We start from the raw sequence: 23,467 nt of genomic DNA, 5'->3' as shown, positions 1-23,467 counted from the left end.
GAAACATGACTACTGTCATTGACAGGAGAGAGAGAGAGAGAGAGAGAGAGAGAGAGAGAGAGAGAGAGAGAGAGAGAGAGAGAGAGAGAGAGAGAGAGAGAGAGCTTGATCTACCAATAATGCCAATTTTTTTGACAAATATTGTCAAATGCACCATTAAATAACCAAACTCTGAAGAACAACTATTCCAAAAATCCTGATAAACACTCATTTATTGATTAAAACAGAATTGTTCTTTTTGTAATACAGCCATTTAAAATACTGACAAACACTTATCACTTATCATGAGTGACCTTACTTCTCTCCTTAGATATACATATACACACAAACACACACACACACAGACAGTGTTAAGAATGGTGAAATGTATGGGAGGGATATACCGAGCCAAGCTATAATCAGAACTGCATTCGCCTCTCTGGCATGGGTGTAACTGTGAAGTGTGGTAATAAAAGCATGGCAGATGAAGCCAGTTGTAAAACAAGTTGTTACAGGAAGTGGTAGATATTGTAAGTAAAGGGTCAGTTTAGGTCAGAGATAGGGCTTATGCTGGCCTGGAACAAACTCTTTAATGTTTATGTAATAATTTATATGAATCTATGCAGTGTGTCCTGTACTGACACTGTCATTTTCATACAATCAAACTTACATTACAGCGTGTGACCTTCATGCATGTATAAAACTCTGCAATGCTTTGCATAAAGGTTCCATTAACCAACATAGTAATTAGCATGAACAAACTATGAACTTCAAGATGAATAAATCATAAATAACATTAGCACAGTAATTAAAACATAATTATTAAACTAATTAAGCTAAATCATCAACACCGGAATTAATATACAGTTGAGGTCATACTTTTACATATGCCTTGCTTAATCTGCAAAATGTTCATTTTAAGAGCCAGGGGGGTGTAAACTTTTGAACAGGATTATTATTAATTTCTTTAAAGATTTCATTTAGTACTGCCCTTCAGAAGCTACATAAGATATTTACATGTTTCGCAGAAGACAAAATAATAACAGTTTACACTGATCATCCTGTTCAAAAGTTTACACCCCCCTGGTTCTTAATGTATTGTGTTGCCTTCTTGAGTATCAGTGAACGTTTGCACCTTTTGTAATAGATGGATCTCAAAATCATATAGCCACTGTTGGAAAGTGGTCCAATATACAGAATATGCTGGAAAAGTGAAGAATGTGCAGGACCTGGAGGATTTTTCCTGAAGAACAGTGTGCAGTTTAACTGCTCAGGACAAACAAGGGACTCATGAACAACTCTCACAAAACAAACACAGTCGTTAATTATCCATGTAACAGCACGCAGTATTAAGAATCAAGGGTATGTGAACTTTTGAACTGGTTCATTTGTGTAAATTCAGTTATTATTATGTCTTGTGGACTATAATGTAAACAGCTGTTAGGTGAAATAGCTTATTCAGGGAAATACTTAAACAACAAAATGTCATTTTTATGATCCCTCCTAAAATAAAAAAAAACATTTTGCAGATTCTGCAAGGCGTATGTAAACATATGACCCCAAATGTACCTTCAAATCACTGAGTAAAATGAAGCCCAAAATGATTACCTTAATTAACATGTTTGCGGATGTTATGCAACAAAAAACAGAAGTAAGGCTGAAAATCAAGTTCCACTATTTCAACCAGGAAATTATGAACATGCTGTAATTTACAATTAAATTTTAAGCCTTGGAGTGAATAAACATCAGTTGATGCAGGAGTGTATAGTTAACATTTAAACCAACACCACATGTGATAACTTTAACATTACATGGTTTATTAATGCTGAAGTTGATGGGTTGTTAATGTTAATGAATGCATTAAATAATGTTACTCAATTAAATCATTACTGAAAACCTATTCTGTAATGAACAACTGCGAGTGTTATACAGTGTGTGCTTGTGTGTTTACTTCTCACACACAATACATGAACAACTGACATGACAAAAACATCATGAAGTACAAAATAGTGCCAGAATTTATGAAAAAGTGGCAGCACCTCTGAGGTGAAATAAAAGCCATGAACGAGGAAATCTGAAAGAATGTAACGGTACCCTCCCTCACCAGCCTCATTCTCATCTTGAAGTAACGAAGACCAAAAATATGCCGCTTGTCATGTTACTGAGAAACCACAAAGCGCAAAATCCTCTGTCCTGTGGGGGAAAACTTACTGACCGTTACAAAGCACTGACACTGGAGACTCCTTCCATAAATATTAAATAACCCTCTATATACAGAAAACGGCACCATATCAATGAATCAACAATCTTCTTCAATATACAACACATTCAGGAATTTGTTTATTGTTACACTTCATGTCGGTTATGTGGAACGTCCACTACACAAGTCCCTGTGAATGAGCCGTTACTATAGAAACAAGGAATCGTAAAACCAGCACAACAGTGCTGTGGTATAAAGGAAAACACATAACATTAACAAAAGACACTTACAATGCAGTATTTATTACAGCATAAGATCAGGTATTGTGGATGTTATACGGTTTATGTTGTAGTTAGTTGCATTTAAGGAAAGATTATAGTTTGGCATACGAGAAATATTTATATTTTCCAGAACCAGAGCAAGTATTATAGTATTTTGGGTGTGTAATTGAGGATACGTTGTTTAATACTTCTTGGTGTGTTGTTTTAGCGTGATCATGGATGATTTGTAGCAATTTTCACGTATAATCCTAGTTACCTTTAAACATTTCAGGCACATTTCTATGTAATATGGATTGTTCGTTTTGAAGTACTGGTGGTGTCATGTGATTCCGAGCTATAGCTGTGGGATCGGGGGAAGATTTAGAGAATCCAAGGCGCTGTGGTAAAGTTCCCTCAAAGCCTTCAGCAACAACAACCGGCAAAACATCTGATTAAAAAGATGAGGTAACGGCTCCTACAGAGTGAAACAGAAGGACGGGGCAGAAACAGAGAAGAGATGATAGAGACAAAAAGACAAAGTAAAGGAGAGTAGCCAGATGGAAAGTGTAAAAAGAGATGGGAAGAAAAAAGGGTGACAAGACAAGAAAGGGTAGGAGGTTAATGTCACTGAACTCTAGTGAACTGTTTAAATCACATTAATCCATGCTTCCATGCTGCTAGTACAGACAGACAGACTCACAGACTCTCTCACACACGCACACGCACACACACACACACACATGAGTGAGTCTTACCCCAAGTACATGGACTCTGTTATAATACGAACTAAAATCTTTACTGAGAGACACCAGGAATCTGCAGACCTGCACAATACAACAGACAAAGCTACAGAGAAATGTTGAGAAGTCCAATTAAGGAAAATCAGTACTAAGTATATATCTAATTAACATAAAAATGCCAGACAGCATATGAAAATATTCTCTGAGCAGCTAAACTATACCAGTGCATTTCCATGTAGACTAGCAAAGTGTTCATGTAATAAAGTACACATCTAGTAGTGTTTTACAAACTCTTTCAGGCCCACAAGCAGACACCATCAAAAAAAAAAAAAAAAAACCTGCTCTGTTCTTAAATTAACTCTGGCTCCCGCCCCCTCCAGCTCCAGCGTCTGTCCCGATTGGTCCAGAAGCTCCGAGAATGGAATGAGGTAATTGAAAAGAAGAAGCCACTCCCCCTAGCGGAGACATAGTTTTACTGTAAGGACTGAAGAATTTTAAATATTCCTAAAATGATTCATTTAGAATTCAGTATAAAATTCAACGTCATGTTAAATTACCTCTTCTTTTAGGGAGGAAAAATCCAACTCTGTGCCTGCAGGGATTTCGGGGTAGACGCCTGCAGAACAGTCATTGCACATGAGCGTTAAGGAGTCTGTCGGTTTAAAAAGCCGCAAGCAGAACGATCACTAGCAGTAGCGCTGCACTCTGAGTTCATATTAGAAACATTGGAATGCAAAAATTCCGCTGTTTTCATAAGCTCAAAAAAAAAAAAAGATATATAATACATATATGAGGTCATGATAATAACATTAACATGTTTATAATTGGAGTTTGCTGCTGATATTTAGCAAATGGCTTTCTATTCATCACCATATGTGCTCACTACATAGGGTGTAACTGTTGTAGCCCCCCCTCTTTGTGCATTATCCAATAGAATTCAATCAGCCACAGAAAAAAAACATACCTGCTAACATTTTTTAAAATATTAAATAAATGAATGAATGTACAAATAAATAAATATATTTTTAAAAATGTAAATAATTTATTCCCATGTTAATCCTCTTTTATTGTATAAAGCAGCCAGAGCCATTCAACAAAAATGGAAATGTGCATTGTGGATATTAAACATTTAAATGTGCGCTTTTGGCTTTTAAATTTGTAAATAACATGCCTTTTTTCCAATAGTATTCAAACAGTGAACTTTGTTCTGACAGTCCTTTTGTGTGTGTGTGTGCCTTACCTTGCTCTACGCCTTTTTCATAGCTGCTGAACAGTGTGTGTAGTCTCGCACAGTTATACATAACAAAGACTCCTCCCCTAGGACCCTTTGTGGACACGCCCACTTCACGCTGTACATCCAGAGTCACCTGATAAGACAAAAAAAAAAAAAAAAAAAGGATTTCAGACAATGACCTTAAATATGAACATACAATATATAAATACAGCCTCAAACGTTCACACATACTGGACATACTCTTAGGTCACAGAATAATGAGTTACTTCGAATACTCTAGTGTGTGCAGACATACATGTATATGTGCTCAAACACACACTCACTGGGCTAGTGTGTGCTGTGGAAAGCAGCTCAAACCGCACTGTGGCACAAGTCATCACTCTGATGATGTCGTCCCAAGTCTGTCCTGCAAGGTCACCAGAACAGATTGAGTCAATTTCACACACATGTAGCTCTCATGTACAATGCTCACACACACTGAGCTCACTTCCTGTCTGGCCACACACAGAACACATACACACCCGCACTTACCTTCCACTTGCTCTCCATATTTCATTTCTGAAGCTTCCTTCATCTGAGCTCTTCTTAATCTGACGAGAATTTGCACACACACACACACACACAGATCTAATCATTTGTGTGATTTTAAAATTATATATATATATATATATATATATATATATATATATATATATATATATATATATATATATATATATATATATATATATATATACACATATACATATACACACACACACACACACACACACACACAGAGACTATATGACCAGAAGTATGGACACTCCTTTTAATAACAGGAGCGTTAAATCAAGCACACAGCTATGTGATCGCAATAGACAACCACTGGCACTAGAATGGGACGTACTGAAAGCCTCACTGACTTTAAACTTGGCACGGTCACACGATGGCACCTTTATCACAAGTCAGTTTGTGAAATTTCTGCCCTGCTAGATCTGCCCCATTCAACTGTAAGTGCTATTATTGTGAAATGGTAGCGTCGAACAGCAGCTGAGCCATGAAGCAGTACGGCATTCGTGTCATTGTATTTGCGAGTTGTAATATTAGGTTTATGTTGTGTATATGATTAATCTCATGTGTGTATAGGACGAGTTTGGGCGAGTTAATTAACCTGCTAGCAAAGCGCTTCAATCTACCGCTGTTCAGTTTCAGCTCGCGCAGCTTAAACAGCTTAATCCCCGACATTATCGACTACGACTGGATTATATGAAACACTAGAACTATTCTTTCTAGATTTTTCTTCTTCAAAAAACATCGTTAGTGCATTGTTCATATCTTGAAGGTCATTTTTTCAACAGTATGTTATAATAAAAAATCGGTGCTCGTGCTTGTTACGCATCTTAAGTCCATTGTGCATTTTTATCTTAAACGAACATTCGAAGTTCGAATTTTAATTTGACAGCCCTAGAGCGGAGAAGGAGACCAGAAGCAGCACGAACGGCTAAAAAAGTTGGCAATATTCATTCTTATGTAAACAAACACACGTGTAAACACAACGGGTGATATAGAAGTCAACAAAAACGATCACGGTCTCGTCCATATATCGTACAACTTGATAACTTCCCCTTTGTCGTAGGTTTTCCTGATGAACTGGAAATGCAGTGTAAGTATCTGATGTATTCTTTAAAATATTAGCATATACAGTAAATGTGCATGGATAGAAGAGTGCAGAACTTACTGCAGGTATTGAGCTGCGCTCATTTGAGTGCCCGGAGTCTTTACTGGACCACACACCACCAGCCTCTGACAGACAGACAGACAGACAGACAGAAATTAATGCAAAATTGGCTAAAACTAACTATGTGAAAATGTTTTATTTAATTAATTTTTAATGTTGCCTTGGCGATGTTCCAGCAAAAGTCGTGTTAGATAAGGAGCCATTATAAGAAGCACTGTGTCAGCCTAAAGATTTCCGCACACGATAAAATGCAGTAAAAGTCACACTGTGATCAAGCTCTGCCTTTTAAAATTCAAGGACATAAACGTAACCGATTCAGTTTGGACTCAGATATCGTCTGTCGAAATGTTCATGACGTCATGTTCCTGAAATGTAATTTTCTTCCTTTTAACTTTTAAGGGCTAAGAAGGTTTTACTTGTTATGATTGAGTTGCATGCAAAAGGGTCAAATAAATCAAAAATAAATAATGTAGTCTTCAGAATTATATCAAATAATGTCAAAATTTCACCATGTGAAGGGATTTCCCAGGCTAAGAGACGCTTTTAACCAAGCTGATAAAAGTGTGTGTGTGTTAGAAAGATAGAGAAACCAGCTTCGCTTGCATGCGGTTGTGTGTGCGCTTCAGAGAGACTGATGATATTAAGTTCCTTTTTTTGTGTGTGTTAATATGTAGTGTTCCTCTTTTAAGTGTGACTGAGTATGTGTGAGAAACCTGCGGTGCCATGGCGCTGGTAGCTCTCCAAAGCATGGCTATCTGCTGTTGGCGGAACTCATCCTGACAGGAAGTCACGTGTAACACTGTAGCCGTGGACGCCTGCAGGAAGGACAGGATCCTACAGATCAACCATATTGCACAAACACTGATCCACAAATGCTAATAAATACCAGCTAGAACTAAATTGGGCTGGAACTCTTCTTTACAGTGAAATTTGAATAAATATAAATATGTGATGATATCATCCATGTGGGACTCACAGGAAAGTCTTCTATCGCTCTGTCCAGCTGAGCCAGATGACACAATGCCTCTCGCTGCACTGTAGGTGAGAGACGAAGATGGAGAAGATTTATGTTTATTATACCAAGAACAAACAAGCACAGTGGATAAAAATGTATTGTACAACCCCAATTCCAAAAAAGTTGGGACGCGGTGTAAAATGTAAAGAAAAGCAGAATGCAATGATTTGCAAATCTCACAAACCCATATGTTATTCACAACAGAACATAGAAAACATATCAAATGTTTAAACTGAGGAAATGTACCATTTTAAGATATATATATATAAGGTCGTTTAGAATTTCATGGCCGCAAAACTTCTCAAAAAAGTTGTGACGGGGATAACAAAAGGCCCAATCATGTCATGTATCATGCTGCCCTGTCCCAACTTTTTGAGGTGTCGCGGCCATCAAATTCAAAATTACCTTATTTTTTTCCTTAAAATGGTACATTTCCTCAGTTTAAACATTTATATGTTTTCGATGTTCTATTGTCAATAACATATGGGTTTATGAGATTTGCAAATCATTGCATTCTGTTTTCATTTACATTTTACACAGCGTCCCAACTTTTTTGGAATTGGGGTTGTAAATAAAGTTTCATAGTCTGAAATGGTTAGTATTTTGTTTTCTGGGAAACATGTAAACACATATACAGATTATACGGCCAAAAAAGTATGGACACCCATCCCAACAGCAGCTGAGCCATGAAGCAGTAGGCTATGCATAGTCACAGAGTGCTGTAGTGTGTAGCGTGTAAAAATCGCCTGTCCTTCTTTGCATTTCTCACTGCAGAGTTCCTCTGAAAGCAACGTCACATCAGCACAAGAACTGCACTTCACGAAGTGGGTTTTCATGGCCGAGCAGCTGTACACCAGCCTGAGATCACCATGTGCAAGCCCAAGCATTGGCTGGAGTGGTGTAAAGCATGCCACCACTGGACTCTGGAGGAGTGGAAACGTGTTCTCTGGAGTGATAAAATCACACTTCACTACATGTAAACATTTGAATATCTTATACACAGTGCCCTCTACTAATATTGGCACCTCATTGGTAAATACGAGCAAAGAAGGCTGTGAAAAATTGTCTTTATTGTTTAACCTTTTGATCTTATGTTAAAAGAAATTCACAAAACTACTCTGCTCTCATGGAGATAAACCTGTGTAGTGTTTGCAATTGTTTGATATCCATAACAGCAGAGTCAACCAATGAAGTGCCAATATTAGTTTAATATAATATAATATAATATATATAATATAAGTCAAATATAGGTGTGCAACAATTATTGGCACCCCATGTATTCATATGAGAGAAATATATTTGAAGTATATTCCCATTGATATTTAACATGTTTTGACACCTGGGTGACTAGTAACAGGAAATTTTTCAACCATAACTTCCTGTTTCACAGGGGTATAAATATGAGGTAGTATTCATAACAATGGGTGAGACCAAGGAATATAGCTGTGTTGTGCAGCAAAAGGTTGTTGAGCTTCACAAATTTGGAAGTGGTTATAAGAATATAGCACTAGCATTATAGGAGAAGACCCAGAGCTGTTATCTTGGCAAAGGGAGGTAGCGCAAAGCATTGACTAAAAGGGTGCCAATAATTGTTGCACACACACATATTATATATATATATATATATATATATATATATATATATATATATATATATATATATATATATATATATATATATATATAACAAAGATTATTTTTTTTAAAAACTTGTTTTGTTTGCAATTGTTTGATATCCATGAGAGCAGAATGTTCTGAATAAAAGATCAAAAGGTTCAACAATAAAGACAATTTTTCACAGCCTTCTTTGCTCATATTAACCAAGGGTGCCAATATTAGTGGAGGGCACTGTAGCTTGTGAAATGAAATGGAAAAAAATCTTTCAACAAAATAAAAACAATTTCATCCTGTTCAAAAGTTTACACCCCCCTGGCTATTAATGCATTATGTTGCCGTCTTGAGCATCAATGAACGTGTGCACCTTTTGTAATCGTTGTGTACGAGTCCCTCAGTTGTCCTCAGTGCGAAAAGATGGATCTCAGAATCATAGAGCCGCTGTTATTCTGTTATCCATGAGGATATACAGATCAGTGATGGCTCCTCTTTTATACCCACACTGAAATGACAGTAATACTTGCAGAAACAGAAAAAGCATCTGGCTTTCTTCCAATTTCTTGCACTAATCAAGCAGACCGTGTCATTTCACCTAAAACAGAAACTGCAAAGAATGCTTGAGCTGACCGTTCATTCTTTTTTTTTTTTTGCTACTGTAATTGTGGATTGTCTTGTAAATATGATGTTTTTTGATGAATTTGTATAATGCAATTGTGTTTATTCGATTTTATAAAGTGTGTGTGTGTGTGTGTGTGTGTGTGTGTTTCGTTTCAGGGAAGACATCTGTTCACACTAACGACATCTGACATATAACGTGAACTGTGAGGCCGAAAGCTTGGATGAGCAAAAAATAAAATCTAAATTAAGCACTAAGGCTTGAAGTCTGGAGTTAAATGAATTTCACTCATGCCCACACACACACACACACACACACACACACACACACTTGTCTTCACCTGTGCACGTGCCAAGAGTGGGGTCATAACCCTGCAGCTCTACGTCCTCCATCACTCGCTTCAGATTTATCCTGACCTCCTCGGTCATCCCTCCATCCTCTCCCTTACTCGCCCTCTTCCCCCTCTCTCCATCTGTCTCTCTGTAGCAACAGTTCTCCAGGGCGTTCCTCATCTTTTCCTCTCTCTCCTCACTGGTCCAGCTCACAGACGCTGCCGGCCAACTGATGCCCAGGATCCGGAGGAAGCTGATGATATCACTCTCCTCAGGCAGGGCAGGACAGAAGGACACAGAGTAACTGCAAAAAAGATTATAAAACACACCAGAGACATATTACATACCTTTACTCTCTCTGTGTCTTCCTCTATATCTTTGTCTATCTCTCTCTCTCTCGCACATGCACAGGTTTACCCACCCTTGTCTCAGGAGCACTGCTCTGAGGTGGTCAGCGATGAGGACAGTGCGGAGTTGCCCCAGGGTCAGGGTGTCTGGAGTGGGCGGGGCTTGTTTGGCATGCAGGGCGGGGCAGTTGATCAGAACACACCCCTGTCTTTGAGTGGCGGGTCTCAGGTATGCGTTCATCCCACATAGAACGCGTCGGAACGCTGTGCAGTGGTCCACGGTTACACGCAGGCCCTCGGCTGTGATGTCACATCCTGCAAGTGGTAACACACCGCTTCCACGGAGAGAGAGGACACGCCTTAGAACGGCCGGAGGAACCTGCATACAGATGCACACGGACACATACACCAGTTATATAGCCATCCATACATGTGCTACTAGCAGGCTCAGGCTCACATAGCATAGCATCTGACTGCATCTTTTGTACACTCTTCTGGCCACAAGCTTCAGAATCTTGAAGGTTGCAATTGGAAAACAAACCAGAAAGGTTCACAGGGAATCTGGTGGATTCTAAAGCTGTACATCAGGACTGAGAACCAACAGATGTGTTTTTATTTATTTATTTAATGTGGGTGTGAGCGACTGGTCAGATAGAAAGCTAATAAATGTTTTTTGAGAGGAAAACAAACTTAAACAGCTGACACAGTGAGCTATTCAGAGTATGGCTTGAAAAAGTAACTGACATCAAGTCAAATGTAAATATCCATGACTAGAAGGACATTCTTTGTTCCATATCTGAATAGGGATGGAAATCCCTATCCATGTAAAATTTCATGAACGCAGATCATCTAGATCAGGGGTGTCCAATCTTATCCGCAAAGGGCCAGGGTGTGTGCACATTTTCATTCCAACCAATCAGGAGCCACACCTGATTCCACCTGTTTAATCAGTCGATCTTGTCTTTCAAAAGAATCAGGCGTGGCTTCTGCTTGGTTGGAATGAAAACCTGCACACACACCAGCCCTTTGCGGATAAGATTGGACACCCCTGATCTAGAAACATACATTTCTGGTTCTGAATGCATTCTAAAACACTTTACATGGTTTAATGTGTTTCCACTCTACTTTACTGGTATATAGAGGAAATTTACACGTATATCATAATTCCAGGGTGGTTAGCACGTTTGCCTCACATCTCCAGGGTTGGGGGTTCGACCCCTGCCACCGCCGTGTGTACTAGGAGTTTGCATGATCTCCCCGTGCTTCGGGGGTTTCTTCTGGGTACTCTGGTTTCCTCCCCCAGTCCAAAGACATGCGTTGTATGCTGAGTGGCATTTCCAAATTGCCAGTAATGTGTGAATGGGTGTGTGAATGTGTTTGCGATTTTGCCCTGCAATGGACTGGCCCCCAATTTAGCGTGCCTTGTGCTCAGAGATCCCCGAGATAGGCTCCAGGTTCCCCAGAGACTCTGTATAAGAAAAGCGGTACAGAAAATGGATGGATAGTTTTTCAGGGATAGTCCATCCATCCATCCATCTTCTATTCTGCTTATCCTTTTCAGGGTCACGGGGAAACCTGGAGCCTATCCCAGGGAGCATGGGGTACAAGGCGGGGTACAAGGCGGGGTACACCCTGGACAGGGTGCCAATCCATCGCAGGGCACAATCACTTACACATTCACACACCCATTCATACACTACGGACACTTTAGACATGCCAATCAGCCTACCATGCATGTCTTTGGACTGGGGGAGGAAACCGGAGTACCCGGAGGAAGCTCCCGCAGCACGGGGAGAACATGCAAACTCCGCACACACAGGGCCACGGTGGGAATTTTCAGGTATAGTGGTACATGTAATGAGGCAATAGTGCAGAGTAGGCGGAGCCTAAAACCTTAAAATGTCAGCAAGAGAGAAAAAACAGTGAAATAAACGTTGAGTTTATGTGGTTATAGATGTGGTTAGGATATGGATTATATGGTTTTAGATGCATTGTATCCAAACATCTGAAATAAATAACCAAATAAATAAATGCTCGTTTTTACCTGTAGGGACTTGCCTTAAGTGACTGAGTATGTGATTATTATAGCACAGACTGGAGGATTTGTTCCGGGTTTTTGAGAACAGTGGAGTGATGAAAGCATCCGCCTCAAGGTTCAAATGTTTGGATCAATAACAGCAATGTCAACTGTTATCGGTCACTGCATTGATAACCCACATAAACAGCATGGCAGCAGGAACACATGCCTTTACAAACTGAACCATACCTGTCCGTCAGAGTAAAGCGTAGCCAGGACCGTGTTGGGCGCCAGGAAGTCTCGGTTTCTCAGGTTTTTGGCGCTGCTCTCTTTAAACCAGAGCTTGTCCCGCTCGTTGGTGCTCCTCTCCGCGCTGTCAGTGTGCTCTGGCTCGGCTTCGTGTCCGGTTTCCCTCCGCAGAGCACACCGCAGCGCCCGTACAGTGGAGCCGATCCGGAACGGCGCCGTTTCCGCTGTCTCCATCATTCACCTCGTTCACAATGTGAACATAATAACCATTCAGCTGAAACTCTGGTGTGATCAATTACATCGACGAGGCCTCTAACGAACACCCACGCGCTTTCCTTCCCTTGCACATCGATCACCAGCAAAGCACTGAGACCGGAACTTTGGACTAGGGAAAATGTTCCAGTACGGCACATTTTACTGAAACCTACACGCTCTGGAAAGGCGCCATCTTAAGTGTGGCACGGTTCAGGTGAGTTTTTAATGGTTTAATAATGTTATAAACTTTGAATTATTATTATTATTATTATTATTATTATTATTATTATTATTATTATTATTATTATTATTATTAGAATCTGCTTGATTACTCAGCAATCAACTGTACTTTCAAGTTCAGTTGGTTAACAAACTGTATTAAGTACACATAATCCTTGTGGCACCTTTTCCCTAATAATATCATTGATAAACTTAGTGTTTTCTTTCTTTAAAATGAAACTATTCTGTAGATAAAATTCCACTGAAACTCGAATGTCCATAGACACTTGCATCACGGTGTATGGTGTATAAACATATTTTCTCACCTCACACCTTTCATATGTGGAACAATAAGTATATAACATTGTAATACATCTGTTTTCTTTAAGGAATGGTAATCTTCAGTCATCAATCCTCAGTAACTGTTTTATCCTAATCAGCATGATGGTAAATCTGGAGCTTATCTCAGGAACACTGGGCGTGAGGCGGGAATACACCTGATGGGATGCTAGACCATCAGAGAGCACCATGTGCACACACACCCATACACACACACACACACACATTCACACACTCATTCAGTGTAGCCAATGCACCTTCTGGCATGTTTTTTGAAGTTTAAGGAATGGTTTGTTTAAAATCTTTTGTTAGTCAGGCAGTTGTTTAATTCAAACAACCATTTGATATCTCATAATGAACTGTACAGTATGTTTAAGTGTTAATTATTATTTAGGCAATATTTTATTGTATAATCCTTTCTGGTTCAGAGTGGTGGGTTAAATCCCAGATAGTTTCCTTACTTCCTCCATGAAGGGTATCCATCCATTTTCTGTACCGATTATCCTAAACAGGGTTACAGGGAGCCTTATGCACATTGGGGCACAAGGTAGGGGGCACCCTGGATGGGGTGTCAACCTATCGCAGGGCACAATCTCACACACTCCCATTCACACACTACGGACAATTTAGAGATGCCAATCAGCCTACAACGCATGTCTTTGGATTGGGGGAGTTAACCAGAGTACCCAAAGGAAACCCGAGAAGCACAGGGAGAACATGCAAGAAGGGATTCAAACCCCCAACCTTGGAGGTGCAAGGCAAATGTGCTAATTGTTCTACACATTATATAAATGCCCTACATAGGGCATTATATGTCTAAGAGTGACGTTTTGGATTTAGTTGAATATAGTGAAAGCAGGCTTAGCACTAAAATGTGAATTTGTGTAGAGCATGTTTTGTCAAATTTTGTCACCACTTGGCAGTGGTCGCTTGACGGTTAAGGCTCTGGGTTACTGATCGGAAGGTTGGGCGTTCAAGGCCCAGCACTGCCAAGCTGTCACTGTTGGTCCCTTGAGCAAGGCCTTTAATCCTCTCTGCTCCAGGGGCGCTGTATCATGGCTGACCCTACGCTCTGCCCCCAGCTTCCTGCTGGCATATGAAAAAAAAACAAATTTCACTGTGCTGTAATGTATATGTGACTAATAAAGACTCATTATCATTGTTTAAGATTGTACTCTTGGCAACTTTACACATTTACTCCCTAACCTTTGAACTAGCACTGTCTAATGTTTAAACCAAAAGATGAGTTCAGCCATATAATGTGAGGTAAAATTTACAGAAGACCTATGTTATGTCCTGAAAAGAACATGACCCCTATTACAGGTTTACTTTTGTTCCTGGTGATTTTACGACGGTTTTAATTGTTCTTCATTCCTTGCTACTGGCGTTATAATTATAAAGTAAACAAGCCCGGTGGTTTAGCAAGACACCAGTGTTGTGTTTTAAAAAAACAACAACAAATGGTTCAGAGTTCCTCCAGGACTCCAGTGGTCTATAATGGTAATCTTGGGTAATAAACAGTAAGATTGACTGGAGATTTAATGGGCCTAACAGACTTCTGTGGCATTTAACACACTAAACAATTCTGTATCAAGAATAAGTGACATCTTAGAAACACTATTAAACCACTAGGTACTGACAGGATGCTTAACGGAACCCGTTATGCCAATTCCCAATAGAGAAAGACTTTATTGCTAATCTCTCAAATGTTAGCTAGCATGATAATAACTCTGATTATACAATACAAACTGCTTTGATAAATACGTAGTATACGTAACAGCAGATTGTAATCTGTGACGTGTATTAGGTCTCGTTCCTGCTGTAATGTGTTGCATTTAAGATTTGTGAGGAATTTAGATGGACTCTGATGATAAAACGTCAACTATAACTTTACAGATATATGACTATAGATTAATGTAGTGATGTAAGTGGTGTAGAAAATGTAATGAATAGAAATCTAGAGATTGTTCTTTTCAAATCTGAGTAAAAGTCACAATTATGAGGTGAAAGTAAATCTAAGTTTAAGTGAAAACTAGATTTAAGTGATTTCACATTGTTACTTCCCACTTCTGAGAGAGAGAGAGAGAGAGAGAGAGAGAGCGAGAGTGTGTGTGTGTGTGTGTGTGTGTGTGTGTGTGTGAGTGAGGCATAAAAGACAAAGGGAGATACTTTACATTGGTTCTACATTGTTTATTGAACAACATAACTATAATAATTCAGACATTTGATTATTCTGGGGTTTTTTTTAGACTCGACTTGAGTTGAAAAAACGCCCAGAGAGTGATTTTGATAATCCGGCTCGTGGAGGTTTGATTGACAGATTTGGATGTCACTGCTGGCTGACACGAAGTTCCCGGTGGCGGTTAGTATATCTGGCAATCCGGGAGAAAACGTGTCATTCTGCAGCGACATCAATACAATTTCTCCCCTTAAAAGTGTGAAATGAATGAACAGCACCAAATCGACTTAAAGGTACAGTAATTGATCTTTTTTTTTTATGCTGTGCAATACTCAACTAAACTAAAACATAAAAAAAAAACCAAAGCACTAATTTCATTATTAAGTCTATTATAATCTGTATCAAACATACTGTAATACAATTTTTCCTCACAGAACACGTATTGATGCTTCCTTTAAAGCCATTTGAACCCAGTTTCTCATCTCAGCTACTTTCAAACACAGAGAATGTAGAATTGAGACTGTAGAAACGTCACCTTATTGCGGGAAAGGCGGGAAACGGAATCCACATCCAGCTGTTAATGAACCAGTCAGCTGCATTATGGGTTCCGTTAACCACCCACCTGCTGAGGTTCACGAGATTTGAGGGTCATGAAACCTTCAGAGGGTGAAAATCAATGTAGAGATGTCACCAAATTCTGACAATGTCCTGTCTCATATTCTTGAACCAGCACAGTTCTATGTATTTCTATCGTTGACGTACACATAGGACTTGATAGGAAAAACAAAATTATGCAGCTTGAAAAATCTGATTACGGCTCATACATTCTTTAGACTCTTTTATCGTTGTTGGCGTCGGAGTCTTCACGGCTGAAACCTGTCCTGTTTATTTATCTTCCTTCATCTAAAGTCAGGAGGCCTGAAAAACCTGTTTCCCTACCAAAAACACACCAATATAGCAAGTTTAGTATCTCCGCTGGAGGCTGACAGTTTACTCGACAGATTTAAGCAAGACAAAATAAGAACGAGTACATGATAAGGAAACAAGGAGGTACATTAAGAAAGATGCAGCTTTATTCAGTTTAATTTCAAATATCCTAATATTTGTACACAGTCTCTCTCTGTACACACTTCCTGCACTTTCACTTCGCAAGGCAGAAGATAAGAAAAGACAAAAGAATAGATAGCAGGGACGAAACGTTGGGTATTCAATAGTGCCCTTTTGTATGAATCTTTCTTACTTTTCCTTTAAGCGACTCTCTCTGTGTTCCTGTAGGGAAGCGAATAAAAGCAGAAGCTTGTGAAGTTGAAAAGCAATGCGTACAAGCTTGAAGAAAACGAAAGGGGAATACTCGTACCGGTGAATAAAAGAGACACGACAAGAGAATAACTTTCAAACAACAAACGAAAGAAAACAGATGTCAAGAGTAACAAGCTAAGCAACACGTACACCGCGTAGAAATATCACATTTAAAAGTGGCAAGAGAGTTACCTTGAAGGCACGACAACTCTTACCCGTCCTGGCCATTCTCACTTCTCCCTCTCGCCCGTGCTGCTCAGTTCTCTCTACTCATGTGAATATGTGTGAGTATTTATAAGTGCTCACTTCCTCTTAAGAAATCTGAGAAACATTTTCACTTTCACTTCTTCACTGGGCTGCCCACAGACACTCCCACCATCCTTCTCTTCCTCTGCCCCTCTCCTCTTTCTCATCCATTATGTCCTTTATGTCCTTAAAACATCTCAGACATTATGTTTTTCAAATCAGCTTCCTTCCTTCTATTCTATGAATTACTATGTGGAGGACGTTTTTCCTTAATGGAACGATTGCCTCAAAAAACATGAAATAAAGGCAGCTCAGTGGTTAAAGGAATAATCTGGAAGGTTTTTTTTTTTTTTTTCTCTCACTCCAAATGCAGTTTATGTTTGATGTTCAACATTTGCAGCTTTCATTTTGTCCTGGAGTTACGAGGCTGATAACAAGTAAGTCCGTCTCCCCCAAAATCCACTTTTATCCAGTTAGTAATGTGACATTCATGTACTCATCTACCAAACCAGGACGTATGGAAACATTAGTCATGCCAAGCCAAGTGGCTTTATTGTCATGTCAACCATATTCAGCTGATACAGTACACAGTGAAACGAAACAACGTTCCTCCAGGACCCTGGTGCTACATATAACAACAGAGATACATGAGACGACACAGAACTAAATAAGACAATGATGACGTACACAGGACTACATAAAGTGCAAATGTGTGCAAACACCACAAAACCGTCCAATAATTATTAAAACAGGACAATAGGCACAGTAAAGGACAGTGCAGTGTGTGGAATAAGGTGCGAAGAGATTTTACGATAATAAATGCTGTAAATGTAAGCATAACATACTGGGTTGGTCTCGGTCCAGTCTCTGGGTATTGATGAGTCAGTTGGCCAAAATGCTTCGGTACCTTTTGCCAGACGCCAGGCAGAAAACAGAAAGAAAGTGTTATGTCGCATTGTAGTAAATAGCTACAAGAAGCAAAGAAACAAATATGCACTTGATTTGATTGATGCATTTATTGATGCATCCACATTTTCAGTTAGGTTAGAGTCTTTACTATCTGCCATCAGAAAATCACTATCAGTTGACTTGTTATTTATTTATTTATTTTTAAGTCTAATTGTACACGTGCTTTCATACTACATCTCTGTTGAATTCTCAAATCTGATTGGTCAGAAGCTGTGGATTAGTGTTCTATCACAGCAGCTCTGACAGTAGAGCCGGCTGTAATTCAAATCACAGGCTCTCCTTCTAATACATTATTGTTTCTATAGTAACAATTCGTACATAAAGACGTGTATGGTGGATGCTTTAGATTATCTAAGCTTAACAATAAATGGGTTCAGATTGGTTGTTGTTTAACAAAGAAAACTGTTTAACCATTCACGTGATGATGTTTTCAGTAAGGACATGCTTATTTAACATTTATGGAAGGAGTCTCCAGTGTCAGTGCTTTGTAGGACTCAGTAAAATAATCTACAGGAAAGAGGATTTTGTGCTTTCCAGTTCCTCTGTAATATGACCGTGTATTTGTTTTTTGTTTTTTTTCTTTTTAGGAAAGAAAAAAAATCCTGTTGAAGGAACAACTATTTATAGCTGCTATAACTTAAGTGACCACAGGAACTAATTTGTTTTCCAGATGCTGCACAATATTAAACATAACCATAATTGGTCGCGTCTTAACAGTATGATGTGTTGTTCATAAATACAATAAATTGTATTTATTGTATTGCTGGCTAATTACTGTGGTATAAGAAGCATAAAACACTTTGGCACACGCTGCTAGAGGAAAATAATCAACTTTGTGATGGTAACAGTAAATCCCCTTCATTTAGGATGACATCACACCACCCTGCCACTGATTATTTTCCCATAACAGCATGTACTATCATATTTTATTCCTTATTCAACAGTTAGTTCTGACCACTCAGTCTGATTTTTCATCAGCAATGCGCATTACTTCAAGCTGTTTCAAATGATCAGACTTTAATCTTAGAAAAAATGAGATAGTATTAGAAAAGATGACAAGGGACTTCTTCAGGATACTTTGATCACGTTTAGGCTTAGATTTTTTCCTCAAGTTGCTCTATTTCTGTGTGTGCTAGTTTATACAGGGTATCCCAAAAGTCTCCACATATGGGGGAAATTAACACTTTTTTAGCAAAATGTCTTCCAAAATTTTCTATAGTTTATATTATGTTTTTTTTGTTTTGTTTTGTTTTGTTTCCAGATAACCTTTAAGAACACCTTTGACAAAAGAACGTGAGATCATTCTCATGGCAGGACCGGGAGGCTGTCATAAGTTTGAGATGGACTTTTAACAGGAAACATGGCGAGCACATCACACACGACACTGTTCCCAAACTTATCAACAAATTCAAAAAGACTGGACGTGTTGCGGACCGACCGAGAAGTGGACGTCTACAAACATCCACTGATGAAGGTACAACTATGTGTGCTGGCATACATACTGTAGTCCCCTATGTATGGAGACGTTTGGGACATCCTGTGGTTTGGGTCGATGGTATGTTTTGACCCCACTCCCAAAACAATACCAAATATACAGTTTTCTGCAACACGTAGTTGAGATGCTGGTGGTGGCTCCTCAGCGAGCTACACTTACCCATCTCTGTATCCAGGGGCAAATACATTCATGTTTGCACAACTATATATAGATATATATATATATATATATATAAAAAACTCTGCGCTATTGGAATCATTTCCATGCATAACAAGCTAGTGGTGTTTACACACACGCATCATAAACACACTGTAGGCCCTCACTGTCCCAGTGTTTGTAGCGCATTCACAGTTCCTGGAGGACCCCCTGCCCTGTACATTTTAGTACTTTACTGGAAGATTGTGAGTTTACACACCAGGACTGCCACTGTTGGCCCTCGACTACTGTGCTATATAGCTGCATTAGGTTCAGCTTCTGAGTCTCTTTGGATAAAACCATTCACCTAAATAATCCATCCATTTTCTATACCACTTATATCCTACAGGGTCACGGAGAACCTGGAGCTTATCCCAGGGAGCATGGGGCACAAGGCGGGGTACACACCTGGACGGGGAGTCAATCCATCGCAGGGCACAATCACACACATTCACACACCCATTCATACACTACGGACACTTTAGACATGCCAATCAGCCTACCATGCATGTCTTTGGACTGGGGGAGGAAACTGGAGTACGGGGAGAACATGCAAACTCCGCACACACGGCAGCAGCATCGAACCCGCAACCCTGGAGGTGTGAGGCGAACGTGCTCACCTAAATAATAAACTGGAAAATTTATATATATATATATATATATATTAGATTAAACCCCCTGTCCTACACATTATAGTATTTTACCTGCTCAAACACACTCACTTGAACTTGAAGTGCTGTTAATTTGCTGATGAATTGAATGAAGTGTATTGGGAGCAGGGGAAACACTGAAATGTACAGGAGAGGGGATTTTCCAGGACCGGAGTTTGAAACCTGTGCATTAGAGCGATTCCTCAAAACATTCACAAAAGGGGATTTTAGGCTGATCTTAAATGATTATCTTCCTAGATTATACTGCGTTTTATAAAATTCAATCTTAATTCTTCCAATCTGCTCACAGTCCAGTCTACACTGTATATTAAATATTAAACATTCAATATTTACAAATGAACATATGGATTCGTTCCAGAAAGCCGGATTTATGAGTTATAATAGTAATGTAAGTAGAGAATTACAAAAGATGCAGATGTTTCAGCTCTATATACAAGGATTGGGTGAAATTCAAGATCATTTAGCTAGAAAACGGCAGGTTAAGAAGAGATGAAGAGTTTCATTTGCTGTATTTACAGGCAGATACTCTGAGCATTTAATCAGTGTTGTTATATGCGTTTTGTTAAATGATGCAACAATTTATATTTTAAAAAAAACAACTGTACACTTATGTCTTCAATGATGGAATATCTCAGGATAGCTACAGTGCCCTCCACTAATATTGGCACCCTTGGTAAATATGAGCAAAGGCGGCTGTGAAAAAATCGTCTTTACTGTTTAATCTTAGTCTTTTGTTTTAAAAAAAAATCACAAAAATGCTCTGCTCTCATGGATATCAATCACAAACACAACACAGGCTTATAAAAAAAAAAAAGCTTTGTTAAATATAGGTGTGCAACAAATATTGGCACACCATGAATTAATATGAGAAAAATATATTTGAAGTCTATTCCCATTGATATTTTACATATATTTTTTTAAGTACAGCTGGGTGACTAGTAACAGGAAATTGTTCATACATGACTTCTTGTTTCACAGGAGTATAAATATGAGGTAACACATAGGCCAAATTCCCCTAGTCGTTCATAACAATGGGTGAGACCACGGAATATAGCTGTGATGTGCGGTAAAAGGTTGTTGAGCTTCACAAAATGGGAAGTGGCTATAAGAAAATAACACAAGCATGGAAAATGTCCATTTCCACCATCAGGGCAATAATTAAGAAGTTCCAGTCAACTGGAAATGTTATGAATCAACCTGGAATTGTGTCTATATTGCCTCAACGCACTGTGAAGAGGATGGTTCAAGTTGGAAAAAAATCTCCAAGTATCACAGCTGGAGAATTGCAGAAGTTAGTTGTGTCTTGTAGTCAGAAAGTCTCCAAAACTACAATCCAAAGTCATCTACATCACCACAAGTTGTTTGGAAGGTTTTCAAGAAAAAACAGACACTACTGGGACTTTAATGTTTTGGGGCTGTTTTTCTGCCAGAGGACCTGGACATTTTGTTAGGATACGTGGCATCATGGACTCTATCAAATATCAACAGATATTAAATGAAAACCTGACTGCCTCTGCCAGAAAGTTTTAAATGGGCCGTGGTTGGATCTTCCAGCAGGACAATGATCCAAAACATACATTAATATCAATATAAGAATGGTTTACTGACCACAAAATCAAGGTCCTGCCATGGCCATTCCAGTCCCCTGACTTGAAACCCATAGAAAACCTGTGGGGTGAACTGAAGAGGAGAGTCCACCAGCGTGGACCTCAACATTTGAAGGATCTGAGAGATTCTGTATGGAGGAACGGTCTCAGATCCCTTGCCATGTATTCTCCAACCTCATCAGGCATTATAGGAGAAGACTCAGAGCTGTTATCTTGGCAAAGGGACCTAGCACAAAGTATTGACTAAAAGGGTGCAAATAATTGTTGCACATCTATATTTAACAATTTTATTTTATTTTATTTATTTATTTTTTTAATCTGTGTTGTGTTTGCAATTGTTTGATATCCATGAGAGCAGAGTATTTTTGTAATTTTTTTTTAACAAAAGATCAAACAATAAAGACAAACTTTAAGGTACAAATATTAGTGAAGGGCACTGTATGAAACACTTGAAAAATAATGTAATATGATTTCCCTGCTTTTATGTGCTTAAACTGCTGGTGAAATTATACTTCAAGGGCAGTGGTGGCTTGGTGGTTAAGGCTCTAGGTTACTGATCAGTAGGTTGGGGGTTCAAGCTCCAGCACTGCCAAGCTGCCACTTTTGAACCCTTGAGCAAGGCCCTTAAGCCTCTCTGCTCCAGGGGCGCTGTATCAGGGCTGACCCTGCGCTCTGACCCCAACTTCCTGACATGCTGGGTATGCGGAGAAAACAATTTCACATGCATATGTATATGTATAAAGACTTATTATCATTATGTACAGATGACATCTTTAACAACAATATGGTAAATTGCTGGGCTTAGAAGCATTCAAATAAGCGTTCATTTTTTAAAAAAAATTTGCAATTGCATTTACAGACATTGAAAATGGTTGCTTACAGATTGATAGACTAATTTACTATGTCAGGCCCATAGTTTATAAGTGCATATGATAGTATTGTGGCCCGGGCATTATGAATGTGGTTTGAAACAGGTATATGAAGATTTGGGCATGATTGATTGATTGATTGATTGATTGATTGATTGATTTTTAAAGGTTTTGTGCAAAATAGACATCCATTATTTGTTAGCTACATTACTCAAATACCCATAGTTCCAAACATATCGTCTGCATTTGGTGTAAGTGGAAAAATTGTGTGTAAACATGCTGTTTTATTAAAGTTGTGTGATAATGACTGGAAGATTCAGGGTCACTGTTGGCTATTTCCTGTGATGGAAAACTGTTAGAAAGCACTGAAACTGGAGACTCCTTCCATTCATGTTAATATTATATAAATATATCCATACAAAAAAAAAACCCTTCTAAAATCATATCAAGAAGTATATATCTATGTTAAATAACAACATTCATTATTAGGCATAGATTATGTAGGTCATCTGCCATACAAGTCCCTGTGAATGAGCTGTTACTATAGAAACGACAAGATATTAGAATGAGTGCATTAATATAAACCTGTGATTTGAATTACAGCTGGAACTAGCGACTATTAATGAAAATTTTCAACACCTTCTGACTAAACAGAGATGAGATGTGATATCAGTAAGGAATAAAACAGCAAGGACAGCATGGATTTTCGTCTAACATCAAGTGCCGAAGTGTTTTATTCATCTAATACCGCAGTGATTTCTTTCATTTATTAATTAATGACTCATCATACTGTCTAACTTA

The 23,467-nt window shown here is 38.8% G+C and overlaps 1 protein-coding gene and 1 long non-coding RNA gene across 5 annotated transcripts; one reads left to right on the top strand and one right to left on the bottom strand.

The window, feature by feature from the left end:
• Positions 1 to 2,297: 2,297 nt before the first annotated feature.
• dalrd3 (DALR anticodon binding domain containing 3) lies at positions 2,298 to 12,699 on the bottom strand. Of its 4 annotated transcripts, none has more exons than XM_017468717.2 (13): positions 12,324 to 12,699; positions 10,132 to 10,436; positions 9,719 to 10,014; positions 7,110 to 7,168; positions 6,847 to 6,948; positions 6,134 to 6,198; positions 4,945 to 5,003; positions 4,737 to 4,819; positions 4,420 to 4,546; positions 3,737 to 3,831; positions 3,518 to 3,634; positions 3,195 to 3,285; positions 2,298 to 2,914 (listed from the first exon to the last, which is right to left on the bottom strand). In XM_017468717.2, exons 1-12 carry the CDS (start codon positions 12,558 to 12,560, stop codon positions 3,235 to 3,237), a joined length of 1,596 nt encoding a protein of 531 aa, XP_017324206.1. In that variant the 5' UTR covers positions 12,561 to 12,699; the 3' UTR covers positions 2,298 to 2,914; positions 3,195 to 3,234. The 4 variants fall into 4 exon arrangements, with proteins under 4 accessions (XP_017324206.1, XP_017324203.1, XP_017324204.1 ...); XM_017468714.2 differs by having other exon boundaries at positions 3,195 to 3,263; XM_017468715.2 differs by having other exon boundaries at positions 3,195 to 3,263; positions 3,737 to 3,795.
• Positions 12,658 to 13,888, top strand: LOC108265892 (uncharacterized). Its single transcript, XR_001812776.3, has 2 exons — positions 12,658 to 12,792; positions 13,187 to 13,888. It is a non-coding gene; the product is annotated as an uncharacterized LOC108265892 (long non-coding RNA).
• The last annotated feature ends 9,579 nt before the right edge of the window (positions 13,889 to 23,467 follow it).

This window comes from Ictalurus punctatus, chromosome 5, assembly GCF_001660625.3.
Source record: "Ictalurus punctatus breed USDA103 chromosome 5, Coco_2.0, whole genome shotgun sequence".
Taxonomy (NCBI): domain Eukaryota; kingdom Metazoa; phylum Chordata; class Actinopteri; order Siluriformes; family Ictaluridae; genus Ictalurus; species Ictalurus punctatus.
The sequence above is the reverse complement of the archived record's forward strand: the minus strand, read 5'-3'. Positions and strand labels throughout refer to the sequence as shown.

Bases quoted from the DNA above. Each gene is read 5' to 3' on its own strand.
- dalrd3 (XM_017468714.2), bottom strand. From the start codon at position 12,560: ATGATGGAGACAGCGGAAACGGCGCCGTTCCGGATCGGCTCCACTGTA. The intron at 6,949-7,109 runs GTGAGTCCCACA...TCCTTCCTGCAG, and splicing joins GAGCGATAGAAGACTTTCCT to GCGTCCACGGCTACAGTGTT. The intron at 3,832-4,419 runs GTAAGGCACACA...TTAAACCGACAG, and splicing joins TGAAAAAGGCGTAGAGCAAG to ACTCCTTAACGCTCATGTGC.